General features: G+C 30.6%; 1 protein-coding gene across 1 annotated transcript; it reads left to right on the forward strand.

Annotated features, from left to right (window-relative positions):
- Window positions 1–2,160: 2,160 nt before the first annotated feature.
- On the forward strand, window positions 2,161–11,884 carry LOC111639891 (the record flags this gene model as incomplete). The annotated part of the gene is made up of 13 exons (XM_023385841.1): window positions 2,161–2,305; window positions 2,388–2,654; window positions 2,775–2,878; window positions 3,351–3,570; window positions 4,494–4,673; window positions 4,761–4,993; window positions 5,283–5,358; window positions 6,617–6,780; window positions 8,086–8,227; window positions 8,950–9,182; window positions 9,472–9,547; window positions 10,274–10,437; window positions 11,743–11,884. Coding segments are annotated over exons 2-13 (1,762 nt in total), but the record flags the coding sequence as incomplete, so codon positions are not given.
- Between the last annotated feature and the right edge of the window lie 8,680 nt (window positions 11,885–20,564).

A 20,564-nucleotide genomic window follows, 5' to 3' on the forward strand; every position in this document is an offset into this window, starting at 1 on the left:
ATATATATATTTACTTGTTATAAAATAATTTATTTACTTTTGACTGTCGCCTAATACCAGGAAGAACCTATTAGGCGACAGTCCAAATATAAATATGCTTTAAAGTGTGAATAATAAAATTATGAAATGTCATTCTAAATTCAATAAACAGCAATCTCTTGATATTGTGAATTGCTACTCTTTACTACTTGTTATTCGTGTAAGGAACCATTGATATTGTGAATGCCAGCGTCCTTTGAGAGGTCATTACATCGATGCCCACCAGCGGTGGAATGGATAAAACCACTAAACACTGGTAATCGTGGGTTGACACCTTATCAACGAGATTTTCTGGGCTTTCTTACCTAAATAAGTGCCATATAAAGTACTGCTCGAGACATTTTCCTCGGAAGATCGCCCACTTACCACTTTGCTGTATATAAACAAACACTACATTGAGAATACACTGTATAATGAAATACAGCGCAATGTCGCGCCATCTAGTAGTAAATAAATTAAATAGATTATTTATTTATTTTAAATATTCTTCGAAATCGTGAATAATGTTATACAAAAATATTCAAAATAGAAACTATTGTTATATATTAACCATGATAAGCTATAAGCAATGTGGTATCACTTTTCATGTTTACATTCTGAAATGAAAAGAAAATTTAATGTGTTTCTGGAAAAGAGAACATTTATATCATTTAATATCATTTAACAATTCTTGAGAATTATATTTGTAAGTGCCAAGCATGGACATCTGCAGAAAGGGAAGACGAGACACTTTCCTACTCTGGGATCCAGTAAAAATTTCTATAAATTATAATCATAAAAGTGATTGAGATGTACTGTACAACTTTACACTCTCGGCCATGGAATGCTTTGATACAATACTGTATTCGATTATCTACTTATGGAAAAAAAAACCAAAAAATTAAATAATTAAAAACTTATTGACGTAATTACCTTCAAGCTTTGCCACCCCTGGAAAATTTTCCATGGACACCCACAGTGTCAGATTATTAATAATACTCAATGCTGTTCCATTCACTTCTATTCTTATGAAAATTTTTTAATAATTAATTAAATTTCGATCAAACTTATTCACGATACAATTAAAATTCAATCTCGGCATTTTGTTATTACTATATGTTAACAAATCCCATCACTATAAATTTAAGATAAATTTTATTTATAGCATGTAATTTTATACTGTAAGAAGCATATAATTTGAAGATTAGTTATGTTTACAGTTCTGTAAAACATAAAAAAATCAATGTTTATTTAAAATTGTTTTATTTATGAGCTCTATTTATTTACATTACAGATATTATTTATGTTTAAATATTTTAACATATTTCANACTTGATAAAAAGGCCATGTTAGTGCTCACAAGCATCATCATTCAACATTTGCAATCAATTAGTATTGATTGTAAATGTTCAATGCAATATTCATTACTTAGTTTATTATTAAGTTATGGTAATGCAACGCTTGGGCGATTTGCCTAGGGGAATGCCTTCCGGGAGGACTTTTTAAAGGTAACTAATCTCTATTCAGGTATTACAGACGTGGAGAAAACTCGGAAAACTCCATGCGGCCAGCTCGCCCTGGCGAGGTGTGAACTCACCACCAAACTCCCAGTGTTTAGGGAATGGAACCGCTTCGCCATTGATGGGCCATTCATTACATAGTCAGTGGCGCTTTATCCTAAGAGCAAAAAGACCAATTGCCTGAGGTCCCCAACAGGGTACATAAACCAAACTTTTATAAACTCATTATTGTAGTAAGAATATCGAAATGTAAATTTTATGCCATATTTGGGGACCTAGATTGCAGGTATAGTCAGGTAGAGTGCAGAACTTAATCCACAAGAGGTTTTTCTTCTGGGTAATTTTAGGGGGATTCCCCCCAAAATTGCCCAGAAGTAAAACGTTTAATGTCAACACCGTACATGGGGCCTCCTGATTTAAATTCGCCTGGACCCATAAAGCTTAACGCGCCATTGTACTTAGTGTTGGTTGCAAGTTCGATGCCAAATGCCTCGATGAAATATATAAGTTGCAAAGAAAATAATTTATTTTTTTACGTGGAAAATTAGCATTTTAATGCAGTAAAGATATGAAAAATATCCAAAAATTATTTCTATTAAAAAAAAAAACTATTTTTAAATCTTAGAAAAATCTACATTCTGAAGAAATCTCGGAAGATCAAGGAGCAACAGCTTTGGATTCTGATCCAGACAAAGATTTCGAAACTTATAAAGATGTAGATGAGTTAGATTTAAATACACAAGAATATGCAAAAGAAAGAAGTCAAGGTATCCTTTGAGCATATTTTGAAATTATCCTAATTCATCTCATTAAATTGAAAGTACTAATAATTTAATGGTTATTGAACAGATTACAGTGAAGACGAAGAGCATACTGAGTTTTATTCAGCACTGGATTCAGAACAAAATTATTTCGAAGGATATTTTTCAGCTGAAGAATATTTGACGACAACAGATTCTAGTAAAATTTCAGATGTAAAATTGCCTAAAATTTCTTCCACAAACGAATCAAAGGAGAAGCAATCTGGGTTTAGTAGTTCAAAAACTACTAACTCGAAAGAAAGCCTTAATCCTTCTGATTATATACCTATGATTTTTCCACCAAAAGTTCATAAAGGTATTTTTAATTGGTATTACTTTATATAATTTTAAAAACTGTAAAATTATATCTTAATTTGGATCTTTAATCATAATTGATCCATCGAAACACTCAATGATAATCTGGTATATTTTTAAGGAATGAACACTTCTTTAAGAGGAGGTATGGCGGACAGATTTATACGAGAATCTTTAGAAAATGAAATTAATCCTAAATGGTTTATTAAATTAAGCAGATATCAGGTATTGTGATTGAATAAATATAGTAATACCTCATTAAGTTAAAAAGTTCATATTCTTCAGCCGAATACACACGTACCGGTATACCTGAGTAGGCTCTCCTGTTCAGTATACCTGAACGTACTGTTAACAGGAGTGTCAAGTTCTTTCATCCACACGTTTAGGTATATCTGTAAGGTATACCAGTTTTTATGTACCCGGCTTTACATATATTAGTTTGTTCTTGTTGTACAGAAATATTATTTATAAAAAAAAATTCTATCAAAATTATAAAATCTCTTTTTATTATAGTATATAAAATAGCCTAAAAGTCTGTTAACCAAGATATATTTATTACAAGATAATGTGCAGCTGTTTTAAATCGACTTCAGCTGTTCTTAAAAATACAAGTTGGTTGACTGACTTTTGGACTACTCCAAGTAAAAATGATTAAATTACGGTATCTTAAAACAATTTCTATTGTGTATATTTTCAGTTGAAAATATTTTTTGCACTGTTCAAATTCTTAGCAGTAACAAAAAACGTGTTGGCTGTACAAATATTTGGAATGTTGAAGAATCTGGATATTGCACTTACTTTGGAAGAAGTTGAATGTGTTATTAAAGAATTTCATAAAGAACATAAAAGAATCGACTTTTATCACTTGCTATTTGCTCTTTGTAATACTAATGATTATTTACAAAGATTAAAGCATGGTAAGTAGATTGTATAGATCAGAAAACAAGGTTTCCCAACCGATAAATTGTGATCCTCTTCTAATGGATGACCTGAGGGACGTGGAAACAAAAATCGACCTGTTGCTCTTGATGATCGATTTAAAAATGATAACAGATGGGTTAGTCTGGATATATCAGGCCCTGTTTCTTATCGCTCGATAGCCTCATGTGGACCTAGCTGAAGTCATAAAGGCCATGATTAAAATGCTTATTGTTAGCGGAATGAGAACGCAGAAAATATCTTTACTTCTTCATACTACTGTGATCTTTCACTGGAAACTGAGGAGATAGGGCAACGCGACATGTGAGCGTTTTGTGAAGGAAGATTCTCTGGAAGGGTTTTCTATGAGAAACTGACCATAAAGTGGTGCATTATCCTAAGGGCATAAAGGGCAATTACCTCCCAAACCAATCTTTTATAAACTTATTACTGTACTAAGAATATCGAAATTTAAATTTGGGCCATTTCTGGGAAACCTAGATTGCTGGTGTAGCACAGGTGCATGGTGCATGGTGCATTGGTACAACGCAGAGGTCGCATTAAAAAAAACGAACGAAGATCCAACAAAATTTCCCGAATAAAAATGTTTGAAGTCAACACTGTACATGGGGCCTCCTAATTCAAATTTGCCTGGGGCTCCATGAATTTATAACGCGCCGCTCTGACCCTATTTAGTTGTTTGATACGCTGAATACTTCACAAAGCCAGCCCATTAATGAGACACGAACATGCCTGTGTTCAGGGGTGTTATCCACTCGCCACTGGTGGGCTACGTGAAAAATTTGGTGATCAATTCAAAAATGTTAGAAAACACTATCTAGAATATTAAAAATTATATATATATATTTAATTATACACTGATTAAATAAGGAAATTCTTAACGTTTTAATGGCAATTACAGATGCAGAACTACGTAAAAACCAAATGCACGAAACTTATACAAAGAGGCAATTATTATTTTATACTATTACCTCTTTAGCCATGTTTCCAGAGTATCCTATCGAACCGATATATCACAGATTAAAAACAAAATATAGTTCTCACCCTCTTCATCAGTTTCTTATTTGTCAAAGAATGCAAGGCAAGTAAATCAAAACTTTTAGAATAAAAATAAAAATAAACATTGAAAAATAAAATATATAAGAGATGTTGATGTTATTTTTTACAGGATTGCCTCCTAGATTAGCGCGTAAAAGAGAATTGGAAATGATAGAAGAAATAGCTAAATGGAAAAAAAAGATTCTATCTCCATACACTGATATACCGCCCGTGCCTTCTGAACCTCCTCTGGTTTATTTACAGAGGAAAAGAAAGGAAGCAATCAGAAAAGATAAATTTTTAGGAAATATACCAAGTCCTATTTGCATCAAAGAAGAAAAAAGTTATAAACGACGAAAAGAAGTAAATATAGATCCTTTCGAACATTTTCGTTGTTTGTAGAACATAATATTCTTCCCAACATCTGTTTGAAAAGTTTTAAATCTGATTATATTGCAAAGGAGTGGAACATTTATCTGTTGACACTAAAAGTATTCAATATGGGCTTTTGATTAATTTATATAAGAGAAAAAAAAATCTGTCTTGTATCCATGATGTACAGTACCTACAAAGAGTTATATTTTATGTTTAAACGTTATATTACAATGTTTTTACGATTATGTTAATTAAATTAATTTACGTTTTATCCCAGGCTGTTGTGAGAAGAGATTCAGATGCAGAAGACACATGCAATTTAATTGATAAAATTGTTAATAGGACTTACAAAGGTAAAGAAGTGTTCAATTTTAAAATAATTTACATATATATAAATACCACAACTATTTCTCAATTTTGTTTTAATTAAGGCAAACCAAACCTAGAGAATAAGGGGAGAGAAAACTGAACACAGTCATCCTAATAAATGTAGAGATTTATATGCACTGTTGAAACACGTTATCATAATTATATTGAATTCATTCGGTGTGTTGAATTCCATTTTCGAAATTCTTAACATAATTTGCGTAATTCTAGTAAAGCGTGCTTCATCTCAGTTACTGGTTCCTAAAGTATAGTAAAATGTCGTGTAAGCACTCAAAAGTACGATACAGTACGTGACTTTTTTTTCTTCTTAAATGTTATTAACAAATTATTAATTTTAATTACATTTATTTTAATGAAAATTAAGCAAAATTATAATTAAATCATCAACGGGTCGACCTATANTAAAGTATTATCATAATTCTTTAGTATTTGATAATAGAAATATTATTATATTTTAGATAAAACGAGAAATTTCGAAATATTATAATAAATTACAAAATAAAGAAGTGTTCAATTTTAAAATAATTTACATATATAATCAATATAAAAATAATTTTGTAATGAAAATGCAACCGCAAGAGTAATTATTAATGTACAATCGCACCTTTGATTTAGTGCCATTATTTGTTTTCCTCTAAATTGAAGTACCCTAAACAATAAAAATACCAAATGATAGTACCCCTAACCCCTATTCAAGACAAATCCAAATAAATTTGGTATGGTGACATTTCAAAATATGCAAAAGACATTTCCGTAACAAAAATTAGTACCAAAAATCTCCACTGTAGCATTTTTGGCGCTGCAAATAACAAATACTTTATTTGTTTAAGATACTTATGCTGTATATGTATGAAGATCTTCATTCTAAAAGCGTAAAACTTGAAGGCAATGAACCCTGTGGTGTTTCTCACATTTAATATGTCCTTTAATTCTGCTAAGTTTGCAGCATGTCAATAATAAACCACACTTATTAAGGGTCCTTATAACAAAATGTTACAGAAATTATGATGTAAAGCTTTAAAGTACCATAGTGGTAAGCTTCGGTATTAATTTTAATCTTACAAAAGTCATCTTACCAAATTTGCTTGTGTTTGAATTGTTAAATATTTATCTACATTACGTTGAATAGGGGTATGGTAATTACGATCACCCGATATAATAGAAAAATTAAATATATACAGTATTTAAAATTATCATTATACACAATTTAATTAATAATGTTAGATAAACCAAAACCAAGTCGAAGAATAAAACCAAATGACTGGGTGCAACACACCATGTTTAGACTTTTGGCTCCACTTCCGCTGATTCCAGTTCCGAAAGCCCAATTAGAAGCCATGAAGAAATATCACGTATCGGTATATCAACTACCCGGAACGTACGATAAAGTAAGAAAATTTAAGTTTTTCAAATTTAAAATACAGTAAATTTGAATTGCTAATCTGAAATCGTGTCGTTATTCTTATTTGTTTCTTAAACACTGTAATTAATCGATTACTTGGCATTCCTTCATATCTTTATTTCCAATTCAGTTGATACTCAACTGAATTGGAAATAAAGATATGTCACAATGTTCTCGATTTTATGGTATATTGCTCTTGTACATCATACTTTTCCCGTTAATAATGGAGTCATGCCTGCTATCTATCTAACACCGTTCTGGAGAAAATTTTTGAATTGAAATCAAGTGATTATATACAAATATCTGGTTCATACCGAATAATTGTATATAGTTAGTCGGGGTCTCCTTCTATAATTTCCCTACCTATCTCGATTTTTATTTATCTAACTCTGTTATAGAGATTAAGGAAGGACAGACATGCAACAGACAGACATCAGTAGAAATCTATAGGTCTGCAATTTGAAAATTGCAGCCTAACAAGAGCTATGTCAAGATCAATCCTTGCTCCCTCCAAAATTATTGTAACTGAGGGCTATTAATTCAAAACGTACAAACAAAATCAAGACTGATAGGAACTGATCAGCATTTACAGAAGCTGATAATAGGATTTCAAATACGGACTGGATTAGTAAAAGGCAACACAACACTTGGAGGATTGAGCATAAAAAAATTACCTCCCAGAAGGACTAACCATCTATGGAAAACTGGCCTCTATTTAGGTATTGGACACGTAAAAACCTGAAAAGTTCTGGCCAGTCCATTTATAATATTACTGCATTTAAAAAAATAGTATTACATTTCATATTTACGTGTTTTAGATAAAACTTCTTATCTTTGTAAATCAATTTAATTCAAGTGTTAAGTTAATAAATTGCAATTTATTAAGTGCTTTTATTGTGTTTACAAACGAGAAAGAACAAACAGTAATTCAATGTATGACGTAGATTCTATTAGTGCACCCCATTGAAATTTGAACCATACTGTACATAGTAGTGGTTCTCAATAAGTGTATTGCAGTACACTAGTTTTGCACGAAATCCTCGTAGATATGTTATAAAATTTCAACAAATCCTTTAGAAATAATGAATTTTGTATACTTTCTAATATTATTTGTATATTCTTTGATGAGATACAGGCCTCTCAGATTGCCACCAAAAAGATTGTGCCACCAATTCAATAAGGTTGAGAAACAACAATATATACTTAAATTTGAAATTATATTATAATTTATTTCGTAAAGTATTATCATAATTCTTTAGTATTTGATAATAGAAATATTATTATATTTTAGATAAAACGAGAAATTTCGAAATATTATAATAAATTACAAAATACTCTAATGGAATCTTCTCACGAACATTGGATTACAACATACACCAATGCATTCGAATCTCAAAAAAGAAAACAACAGTTCTCAAAGGTAAGGCTCAAAGGTAATTCCGTAAAAGGGATAGCCAAAAAGTTAGTTAACCTTATTTATCAGAAGTAACTCAGAAATTTGTATGTTGATAGAGCATTGTAATTTGTAATATCAAATAAGAAGGATCTCATATTGAACTGTTTTTGTAAAGTTTATAAGCAATGAATAGGACAAATTTGTAGCCCAATAGTCGCCGAGTAGATAAAATCACTGAACAGTGTCTTGTGTCGGATAGTTGGGCACGAGTTTCTATGCTACATTGTACCGTAATACGTAATTGTCATGTAATAATAGTTGTATGTGTTTATAATAATTATTACGCGGGGAATAATGCCTTCCGGAGGTCTTTTGAGGGTAACTGGCCCCTATTCAGGCGTCTCAGATGTGTAAGAAACCGGAAAACTCTCCTCGCGAACCCACGCCCGAACTCCCAGTATTTAGGGAATAAAACCGCATGGCCACTGGTAGGTCTCTAAACACTGGTAGTTAGTTGTGGGTTAGCGCCTGATCTATGTGGAATTTGCCGAATTTTCTTTATGTTTCTAACATCTAAATATCAGCTTGTTTCTCATAAAAGTCCTCATGAGAGGCACCTCCGCTGTGTAGCGTTGCTTAATTCATCACCAGAAAATTAGACTTTAACAATGGTAAAACGACTTTTGAGCCATCTTGTATATCAAAACTTTTCTTGAATAACTATTTTATATATATATATGTTGATGTTATTTTTTACAGGATTGCCTCCTAGATTAGCGCGTAAAAGAGAATTGGAAATGATAGAAGAAATAGCTAAATGGAAAAAAAAGATTCTATCTCCATACACTGATATACCGCCCGTGCCTTCTGAACCTCCTCTGGTTTATTTACAGAGGAAAAGAAAGGAAGCAATCAGAAAAGATAAATTTTTAGGAAATATACCAAGTCCTATTTGCATCAAAGAAGAAAAAAGTTATAAACGACGAAAAGAAGTAAATATAGATCCTTTCGAACATTTTCGTTGTTTGTAGAACATAATATTCTTCCCAACATCTGTTTGAAAAGTTTTAAATCTGATTATATTGCAAAGGAGTGGAACATTTATCTGTTGACACTAAAAGTATTCAATATGGGCTTTTGATTAATTTATATAAGAGAAAAAAAAATCTGTCTTGTATCCATGATGTACAGTACCTACAAAGAGTTATATTTTATGTTTAAACGTTATATTACAATGTTTTTACGATTATGTTAATTAAACTAATTTACGTTTTATCCCAGGCTGTTGTGAGAAGAGATTCTGATGCAGAAGACACATGCAATTTAATTGATAAAATTGTTAATAGGACTTACAAAGGTAAAGAAGTGTTCAATTTTAAAATAATTTACATATATAATCAATATAAAAATAATTTTGTAATGAAAATGCAACCGCAAGAGTAATTATTAATGTACAATCGCACCTTTGATTTAGTGCCATTATTTGTTTTCCTCTAAATTGAAGTACCCTAAACAATAAAAATACCAAATGATAGTACCCCTAACCCCTATTCAAGACAAATCCAAATAAATTTGGTATGGTGACATTTCAAAATATGCAAAAGACATTTCCGTAACAAAAATTAGTACCAAAAATCTCCACTGTAGCATTTTTGGAGCTGCAAATAACAAATACTTTATTTGTTTAAGATACTTATGCTGTATATGTATGAAGATCTTCATTCTAAAAGCGTAAAACTTGAAGGCAATGAACCCTGTGGTGTTTCTCACATTTAATATGTCCTTTAATTCTGCTAAGTTTGCAGCATGTCAATAATAAACCACACTTATTAAGGGTCCTTATAACAAAATGTTACAGAAATTATGATGTAAAGCTTTAAAGTACCATAGTGGTAAGCTTCGGTATTAATTTTAATCTTACAAAAGTCATCTTACCAAATTTGCTTGTGTTTGAATTGTTAAATATTTATCTACATTACGTTGAATAGGGGTATGGTAATTACGATCACCCGATATAATAGAAAAATTAAATATATACAGTATTTAAAATTATCATTATACACAATTTAATTAATAATGTTAGATAAACCAAAACCAAGTCGAAGAATAAAACCAAATGACTGGGTGCAACACACCATGTTTAGACTTTTGGCTCCACTTCCGCTGATTCCAGTTCCGAAAGCCCAATTAGAAGCCATGAAGAAATATCACGTATCGGTATATCAACTACCCGGAACGTACGATAAAGTAAGAAAATTTAAGTTTTTCAAATTTAAAATACAGTAAATTTGAATTGCTAATCTGAAATCGTGTCGTTATTCTTATTTGTTTCTTAAACACTGTAATTAATCGATTACTTGGCATTCCTTCATATCTTTATTTCCAATTCAGTTGATACTCAACTGAATTGGAAATAAAGATATGTCACAATGTCCTCGATTTTATGGTATATTGCTCTTGTACATCATACTTTTCCCGTTAATAATGGAGTCATGCCTGCTATCTATCTAACACCGTTCTGGAGAAAATTTTTGAATTGAAATCAAGTGATTATATACAAATATCTGGTTCATACCGAATAATTGTATATAGTTAGTCGGGGTCTCCTTCTATAATTTCCCTACCTATCTCGATTTTTATTTATCTAACTCTGTTATAGAGATTAAGGAAGGACAGACATGCAACAGACAGACATCAGTAGAAATCTATAGGTCTGCAATTTGAAAATTGCAGCCTAACAAGAGCTATGTCAAGATCAATCCTTGCTCCCTCCAAAATTATTGTAACTGAGGGCTATTAATTCAAAACGTACAAACAAAATCAAGACTGATAGGAACTGATCAGCATTTACAGAAGCTGATAATAGGATTTCAAATACGGACTGGATTAGTAAAAGGCAACACAACACTTGGAGGATTGAGCATAAAAAAATTACCTCCCAGAAGGACTAACCATCTATGGAAAACTGGCCTCTATTTAGGTATTGGACACGTAAAAACCTGAAAAGTTCTGGCCAGTCCATTTATAATATTACTGCATTTAAAAAAATAGTATTACATTTCATATTTACGTGTTTTAGATAAAACTTCTTATCTTTGTAAATCAATTTAATTCAAGTGTTAAGTTAATAAATTGCAATTTATTAAGTGCTTTTATTGTGTTTACAAACGAGAAAGAACAAACAGTAATTCAATGTATGACGTAGATTCTATTAGTGCACCCCATTGAAATTTGAACCATACTGTACATAGTAGTGGTTCTCAATAAGTGTATTGCAGTACACTAGTTTTGCACGAAATCCTCGTAGATATGTTATAAAATTTCAACAAATCCTTTAGAAATAATGAATTTTGTATACTTTCTAATATTATTTGTATATTCTTTGATGAGATACAGGCCTCTCAGATTGCCACCAAAAAGATTGTGCCACCAATTCAATAAGGTTGAGAAACAACAATATATATTTAAATTTGAAATTATATTATAATTTATTTCGTAAAGTATTATCATAATTCTTTAGTATTTGATAATAGAAATATTATTATATTTTAGATAAAACGAGAAATTTCGAAATATTATAATAAATTACAAAATACTCTAATGGAATCTTCTCACGAACATTGGATTACAACATACACCAATGCATTCGAATCTCAAAAAAGAAAACAACAGTTCTCAAAGGTAAGGCTCAAAGGTAATTCCGTAAAAGGGATAGCCAAAAAGTTAGTTAACCTTATTTATCAGAAGTAACTCAGAAATTTGTATGTTGATAGAGCATTGTAATTTGTAATATCAAATAAGAAGGATCTCATATTGAACTGTTTTTGTAAAGTTTATAAGCAATGAATAGGACAAATTTGTAGCCCAATAGTCGCCGAGTAGATAAAATCACTGAACAGTGTCTTGTGTCGGATAGTTGGGCACGAGTTTCTATGCTACATTGTACCGTAATACGTAATTGTCATGTAATAATAGTTGTATGTGTTTATAATAATTATTACGCGGGGAATAATGCCTTCCGGAGGTCTTTTGAGGGTAACTGGCCCCTATTCAGGCGTCTCAGATGTGTAAGAAACCGGAAAACTCTCCTCGCGAACCCACGCCCGAACTCCCAGTATTTAGGGAATAAAACCGCATGGCCACTGGTAGGTCTCTAAACACTGGTAGTTAGTTGTGGGTTAGCGCCTGATCTATGTGGAATTTGCCGAATTTTCTTTATGTTTCTAACATCTAAATATCAGCTTGTTTCTCATAAAAGTCCTCATGAGAGGCACCTCCGCTGTGTAGCGTTGCTTAATTCATCACCAGAAAATTAGACTTTAACAATGGTAAAACGACTTTTGAGCCATCTTGTATATCAAAACTTTTCTTGAATAACTATTTTATATATATATATGTTGATGTTATTTTTTACAGGATTGCCTCCTAGATTAGCGCGTAAAAGAGAATTGGAAATGATAGAAGAAATAGCTAAATGGNATATATATAAATTTAAAATTATAATTATTAATTCTTGAATATAAGAATAAAAGCATATTCCATACAAAACTGATACAAGTTTACCTTGAACTGTTCTCATCCCTATAGCTTATACATAACTTATATCTTTCTATATAATAAAATCTGTATATTTATATTAAATCTTGTACAAATATTAAATAAATAAACCTTATTTAACATATACAAACTTAAAACTTCCTAAGAAATTATATATATTTTAATATAAACCAAAAATAAACTTAAGTATATATATAATATATATATATATATAAAATTAAAAATATCTTTACCTCCTTAAAATAAATGGCCAGCATTTTCGGTGTATGTCAGGCTATCCTTCAGCAGCTATTATATAGAGCATTATGAATGTGTAGGTTCCATTCTTCCAGTCACGTGGTTTGAGTTTCATTCAAGCACGCTGATTGCACTCGTACCTGAATGACGACACTTATCGAAGCTCCAATGATATTAATCCAATATAATTTGAATTTTTATAAAAATTTATGGTTTAACGTAACAACTTATGGCCGTGTGCGTGGCACACCAATAGCCGAATGGATAAAACCACTAAACACTTGAGTAAAGACTTACATAAACATAATAGGGTACTCATAAATTAGATGGGATTGTCTAAACTCCATGTACAATTACTGCTTGCGTGTTCATCTCCGTATTCTTTTCGGCAACAAAATTGCCTGTAATGAGCCCCTACCTTCCGCCACATACATTACAATGGTGGACGTTTCAGGACACTCAGAAGACATTTCCATAACATAACTAGTGACAAAACTCATCATTGTGGTACTTTTACAAGTTTTGATCCTATTCCTTGTAACTTAAAATTATGAAACAATTTACGGTTACGAGGCACGATTTTGTCCACCCGTTTTGAAGCTTAATAACTCTCGTATTCGTTATTGAAAATTTCTGAAATTTTACAGGAGAGTTTGTTTATTAAGGGCATTGATGCCATTAAATTTTAGTGGTTAAAGATCGAAGGAGTTTGGAGATACAAAGGATTGTTTGTCGTATCTCGAATGGGTTCGGACCTAATAAAGNAAAATTGCCTGTAATGAGCCCCTACCTTCCGCCACATACATTACAATGGTGGACGTTTCAGGACACTCAGAAGACATTTCCATAACATAACTAGTAACAAAACTCATCATTGTGGTACTTTTACAAGTTTTGATCCTATTCCTTGTAACTTAAGATTATGAAACAATTTACGGTTACGAGGCACGATTTTGTCCACCCGTTTTGAAGCTTAATAACTATAACTCTCGTAATAAATATCTAATAAGAAGTGAAAGTCTAAACAAATGCATTACAGTGGGCAGGGCGCAAGATGTGGCATTTCCTACAAATGTCTTTTAAAATATGCTTCTTGTAACTTTTTCTATTTATGATCTGCTCTTGTATGGCATTCACGAACCATTCTAACTCTCCAAAGAGCTCTCCAACAGTTTGAAGCAGTTTCTATCAATGTGATCCTTGACGCGTGATGCAGTGTGCAAGACAGAAGATGAAAAACAGAATACACAGTGACAGAAAGTCACTATGCATCTATATCACTAATGATGTGATGTAGGTATAGAGGTCTTATTATTTTAAAAAATTGAAGTCTAAATACAAATAAAAATTTGATGTTTTCACACGTCTTTTACAACTATAGGAGCACAATGAACATGAGCAGAGTCGACCTTTCTTTTGAAGCAATTACCCGCTTAGAATATGTATGAATAGAAATTTTTCTACAAGAATTCGATGCCAGAGGGACTTTTAATCAATTTACATATTCGTAAATTGTCAATATTCTCAAAAGTAAGGGCGACTCTGCTCATGTTCATTGTGTTCCTATGGTTGTAAAGGATTTGTGAAGACATCAAATTTGTATCTGTATTTAATCTCTTCTCCTTTAAATACCTAATTATATAAGAAAATTCTTTAGAGTTGTCTCCTATACAAATCTCGAGTTTACTCTGAAGTGATTGAATTTAATTATTTATTAATATATAGTTTATAGCCTCGTCGACACGTATTTAATTATTTTGAATAAAAAATATAAATATTTGCACTTATATTACTGTTAAATATATGATTTTAACCACCTAAATGGTACTCTTAAGCGTAATATATATTTTAAAATAAACTTCTTAATTATTTTTCTAAAAATTTAGGTTTGATTTTATATAATTCTTAATAATATAAAGAAATTAAATTAAGATTTTCTAGTTTTTGAATTTATATATTTACGTTTTCTGCATACAATAAGGGCATTTAAAGAGAAAAGACTATTCGAAACAACATCTAGAATTTGTCATGCCATTTGTCATTAATGTTGACAGATGAATTCGTGAAGAATTTTAATGCAAAATGAAAATTCTTTACATCTCTTCACATACTTTCAGTAAATTCATCATTGATTATATAAAAAATTAATTACAAATTGAAAACTTTTTAAATTCTCAATTGTAATGAATTATGTTTTATTATGACATCATAAATAAATATATCATCTTAAATAAGCAACGTTAATTAATAATAGTTAAAAGTACATAATTTATAAAATGATAACGATTTAAAAAGACTTCCTCATCATCCTCATCAGCAATTTAGAAATTAGATCTTTTTCGTTGTAGTTTATGATGATCTTGTCCTTTATCTTTCACTGATGCTCTTTCTCTTATAAAATCTTAAATAAAATAAAATTGAAAATTATCTTTAAAAACAAAAAATTTCAGCATAGATTTAAAAAAATTACTTTCAATTTCATTTTTAATTACTNAATAGGAGTAAAATTCTAGAAACGAGTTGCGTAACTTTCCCGGTAACAACATTTAAAACTACGTGTGGCGCTATCTGTTATTCTTATATTGAATTTTCACTTAAATCTCGTGAAAACATAACATTTAACTCATTTAAATCGCATAATTAAAGACAATTTTACTAATTGTTAAAAGTACACAAGGTATTTCAGAAGTTTCCACACAAAACACAGACCACTCCATGTGTTCACGTAGCATCATAATTATGTTTTTTGCATATTAAAAATTAATTTTATCAGCAAATTGTTGAATGGAATTTGTTATAAACACTGATAATATGCTCTCAATTTTAGTACTTTTGCCGCTGTACATTATCCTTTTCCTGATAACAATAGAGTCATGCCGGTTATCTATCTAAATCAAGGACAGACAGGAGGATGTTAGGTGAGAATTTATAGGGCTGCAATTTTAGAAAATTGCAGTCCAGTAATGTCATACATAAAATTAAAATGAAATAAAATATCAGAAATAACAATGGATCGATTCTAATGTAGAAAGAGCAATAATCAGCTGCTTGGAAAGATGTTTGACTAGATACAGGAAATGACAATATAAATAATAGGAGGATGAAAGATTTGCAATGAGCTAGCATAGAAGAGGACTGTCTATCTAGCAAAGGTGGTGGATAGGAATGGTTGAAAAACCCTTGGGAGTGGATTGTTCTCAGTCCACAGCATGAGTTTTCCACTCCAAAAGTTAGAAATCCATCCGAAAAGCTCCAAGCAAGCTCTGATAAAATTTAAGCTGACAAAATTAAATGAATTCATGCTTACAAGTACAGAAACTCGCTGAGTGATGCAGAAATTGTATAAATATGTTATAACAACTCGTCTTAATTTAATGTCAGAGAGGACCGTGACATTTAAATTAAGCTTGATCTCGATCCTCTTCTTTAACCTCTCCGATTTCGATGTATAGAAGCATTACCAACAGCTCTAAAATTCATAATTTACTATAAATTTAATTGGAGATTTAATAGAAATTATACTGAATTTAGAAATTTGATAGTTGATTCAAATTCTTAAATATTACTGAAAGTTTTACAGAAAAAACAAATACAAATACGTAAAACATATCTCAGAACACCACAAAATAAAACTTGGAGAGACTTGTAAAGTATAATTTGTAAATGGATAGATCTTACAAGAAAAAATAACGAGTGAGATAAATCTATTATTACACAGTACGAAAGTAGATAGATTAAATAATGGGAAATTTGATATCCATAGATGAATGAAATGGAGACAAACTATTAATGATTAAAGTAAGATGATCTCGCTTCGCCTATCAAGCAGTGTGTTTAATGAGGAGGAAAAATTGTTAAACGAGATTAAAATTCCAACTAACTTAAAAAAAATTAAATAAAATTTCCATAACATTTCTTATTTATATAACCTCCGATTAACGGACATCGTCGGGACAGAGAAGTTTGTCCGCTATTTACAGGTGAATATTATACACGTCCTATTTGTATGGTCTGGGGATTGTAAAAATATAGAGGTGTCGACTATCTGGGAGTGTCCGTTAATGGAGGTTTCATTATATTTCTTTTATAGATTTCTGTACCGAGACATCCCTCATAATAAATTTTCTTATAGAAAGTTTATTATTATCGGTACAGAAATCGACAGAAATTCCTCAGAAATAATAAAAGATTCTCATATATAAGCAACAGTTCGATTAATTTCAATTCGCATATATAATATTAGATACAATATACATAAATTATATAATGTATTCAATGGCATGTTAGTATCTCATAAAGAACGGATTCAACCTTTCTATAATAGGTTAATTGATGATAAATACTTCATAAACTACCTAATGTATATTGTATATTAATGCAATGGCAAGCAGTACATTTGTACTATTTGACAATACAGTCATATGGCTTCCAATTTTTAAAATTAAATTACGTAAAAGTAGCTAAATGATGCTATTTGAATACTTTTACATTACTTTATCATTGAATTATGGGATTGAAAGTATCTTTACACTTATGGAAGAGTAAAAGGAAAACAAAAAAAGGATGAGGATCGGAGGAAGTGGATGAATGTTGAAGGAGCAAAAGATTATGAGAGATTGAAAAAGCACGCTAGAGAGAGTAGCAGAAATCTAATAAATAAATGTGTGTGTGATTCCTCTAAAAAAATAAATTTTCAAGAAGAAATTTCGATTATATATTAAAGAATTTTTGTAACTTTATGGACGATATTTTCTTCACATTAAGGTTGAAGCACGCCAACAAAACAGTGAGTAAATCATTCCAGAATAATCGATTAATCGATTACTTTTTACTCGAATTAACCTATGACTCGATTATATAAGAGAAAATTTTATGATGTATATTAATTAATGTAAAATCGATTAATATATAGAGTGTCCTATAAGTCTGGAACTATGGGAGTTATGTTGAGCTTTGTATATTCTGTTACAAATAAAGCATGGCTCTGAGTAAGAAGGAACGAATTAAAATTATATTAATGGTTGAGACTTGAAATCAACGTAAAGTTGCCAAAAAGCTTAACAAGAAGGATCCAGACTTCTCGCCAATTACATACAGCTGACTGGATGCAGCCTGTTAAACTCTTCTCCAACTTCTCTCTTGCAGCCTCCAGCAAAATAATATGAGTTTGTTCCCCCTTCCTCAGTGCCATCTTCTACTTGTAACAGATTAAACATAACTCTTATGGTTCTAGTTTTATGGGACACACTGTATATTAATTAATTTCAATTACATTCCATTATTGATTCGAATGGTTATTAAAAATTCTTCTATAGTTTTATATTATCTTCACCTATGCATTTCCACTGTATACGAATTTCCAGTCTGGACCGGAAGTCATATGATTTCAATTCAAAATTTTCACCAGAACGGAGTTAGAGAGATGACTAGAATGTTATCAGGAGAAGTATGATGTACAGGGGCAATACACTAGTAAAATCGAAAGCACATATGACAGTTTAAATTATAAAATAAGATTACATTGTGACAATGTCACAGTAATTGTGTCGATTTTAAATTATTAATATATTAAAAAAAAACAAATTCTGTAATAAATTAAAATATGTTATTACAAATATCTCATTTTATATTTTCCAAAATTATCTTAAACACATCTTTATTTTGGTGATTATTCATGGATACTGCAAGTAATTGTACAATTTTAACATTAATGATATATTAGGAAGTAGAAAATGTAAACAAGATTTTCAATAATAATTGGTTTACGTGTATTATTCACAATAATTTCAAAAGTTTCATTAAATTTCAGAATAAAATAAAATAGTATAGAAATGATGAAATATGGCAAATTCAACACTGCTTTCCGGGAAAACTGGACCCTATTTATCTGTTAGAATCAGCTACCAGTGTTCAATGATTTTGGCCAATGATGAGCTTAACTTTCATCAGAAATTTTAAAGCAAATTGTTATTACAAATTTATAATTTTTAAATTGAATGTTAATGTAAATGAGGATAGGATCAGAGATGAGGAATCTTTTGAAATTGGAAATTCACATCACACTTTTCAGGGATCTCATAAGTCTGCTGCATGTTGTACAGCGCTTCGCATAAATACATAAATTCAGTACGCATATACTAAAACTATACATAAACTGTACTTAGATGTTTTTGTTGAAGAAAGAACGTTTTCATAACTCAAAATTCTTGGCAGCACAATTAAACTCTCGTTTTACGTTTTTATCAGACCACACTAGAAGGCATAAAAGGAGCATTTGATCTGAAAATCCGCAGATTCCTCACCTTTAATATAGAATGTACGTATTTTTGCATTTTAACTATTAATTTACTTCATACTTCAAAAGAAAAATGCCTCTGTTTTGCCTCTTAAAGAGTGTGAAATATGTAAAAACAGTAAAAATAGCCTTTTCCTCGTGAAATACAAAGAGAACCCATGTAAAAAAACACAAAAAAGGTGTATAAAGTAGACTGAAAAATAGACAATATACAGTAGCCTATATAAGATGTGTGATCTTATCATCTACGTTTGCTCTTATAGCGTAATTGTGATTAGTCAAAATTTAGTTAGAGATACCAAAATTTTGTCTTATTACTTTGTAAAACTTTTAAAATACTTTTTAATTTTATAAACCCATCCCCTTTTGGATCAAATTAAACCAGATTGCTCTCTTGAAGCATTATTGCCTTGATGCCTTAATTGCTCACTTGAAGCCTTAAGGCATAATGCACTAATGGCTTAAAATGCCTTAATTGCTATGTTGAAGTTTTAATAGCCAATCTGAAACCTTGGGCATGATGCGAGATAACAATGGCTTAGAAAAGGCAATTATACTGGATAAGGTAGCAGGATCCAAGAGACGAGAAAGGCCACAAAGACAATACACCAATGACATTAAGGACATCACAAGAAAACTCTCTGAGCTGCGTAGAATGCTGGTGGAGGCAGGTGTAAGTGGAGATCTTTTGTCCATGAAGTCCCAGAGTCTTTCTCGACTCGATGGACCATAAAAATGTTCATTAAACTTTTATTCAAATATCAATATTTTTTTAAAATTCCATTTCATATGAATATTTGATGTAAATTCTTAGTTTTCATTTTAAATATTTTTTCTAAAAACTTAATTAAAACTCTTGGAGATCCATAAATAATATAAGCGTAAAGTAATTTTCTCGTATACAAATATATACAATAATATAAAATTTTATCAAGTTTTTACATTGTATATATTGTAATTATAAGTTTTGTTTGTGTCATTTATGTAAAAAATGTATTTTGAGGGAATACAAATATACATTGAAGCCATGGTTAAAAAAATACATCTCTTGAAGAAGATAGTTACAATAAGGATCTTAAAATTTCTTTACATCCATTAAATAAATAAATAAATAAAAAGTAAACTTACATTACCTAAAATTCATTTAATTAAATGTAATATAGGCAATAGTTATCTAGCCTATACTGCATATAATTAATTAAATACAGGCTAAACGGATTAACAATAGACTATCCTTAAGTTATACAAATGATAGATAAAATAATAATTATTTTATATTTATAGG

This window comes from Centruroides sculpturatus, unplaced genomic scaffold (genome assembly GCF_000671375.1).
Source record: "Centruroides sculpturatus isolate CEXI.00-Female unplaced genomic scaffold, Cexi_2.0 scaffold1332, whole genome shotgun sequence".
NCBI classification, from domain to species: Eukaryota; Metazoa; Arthropoda; class Arachnida; order Scorpiones; family Buthidae; genus Centruroides; species Centruroides sculpturatus.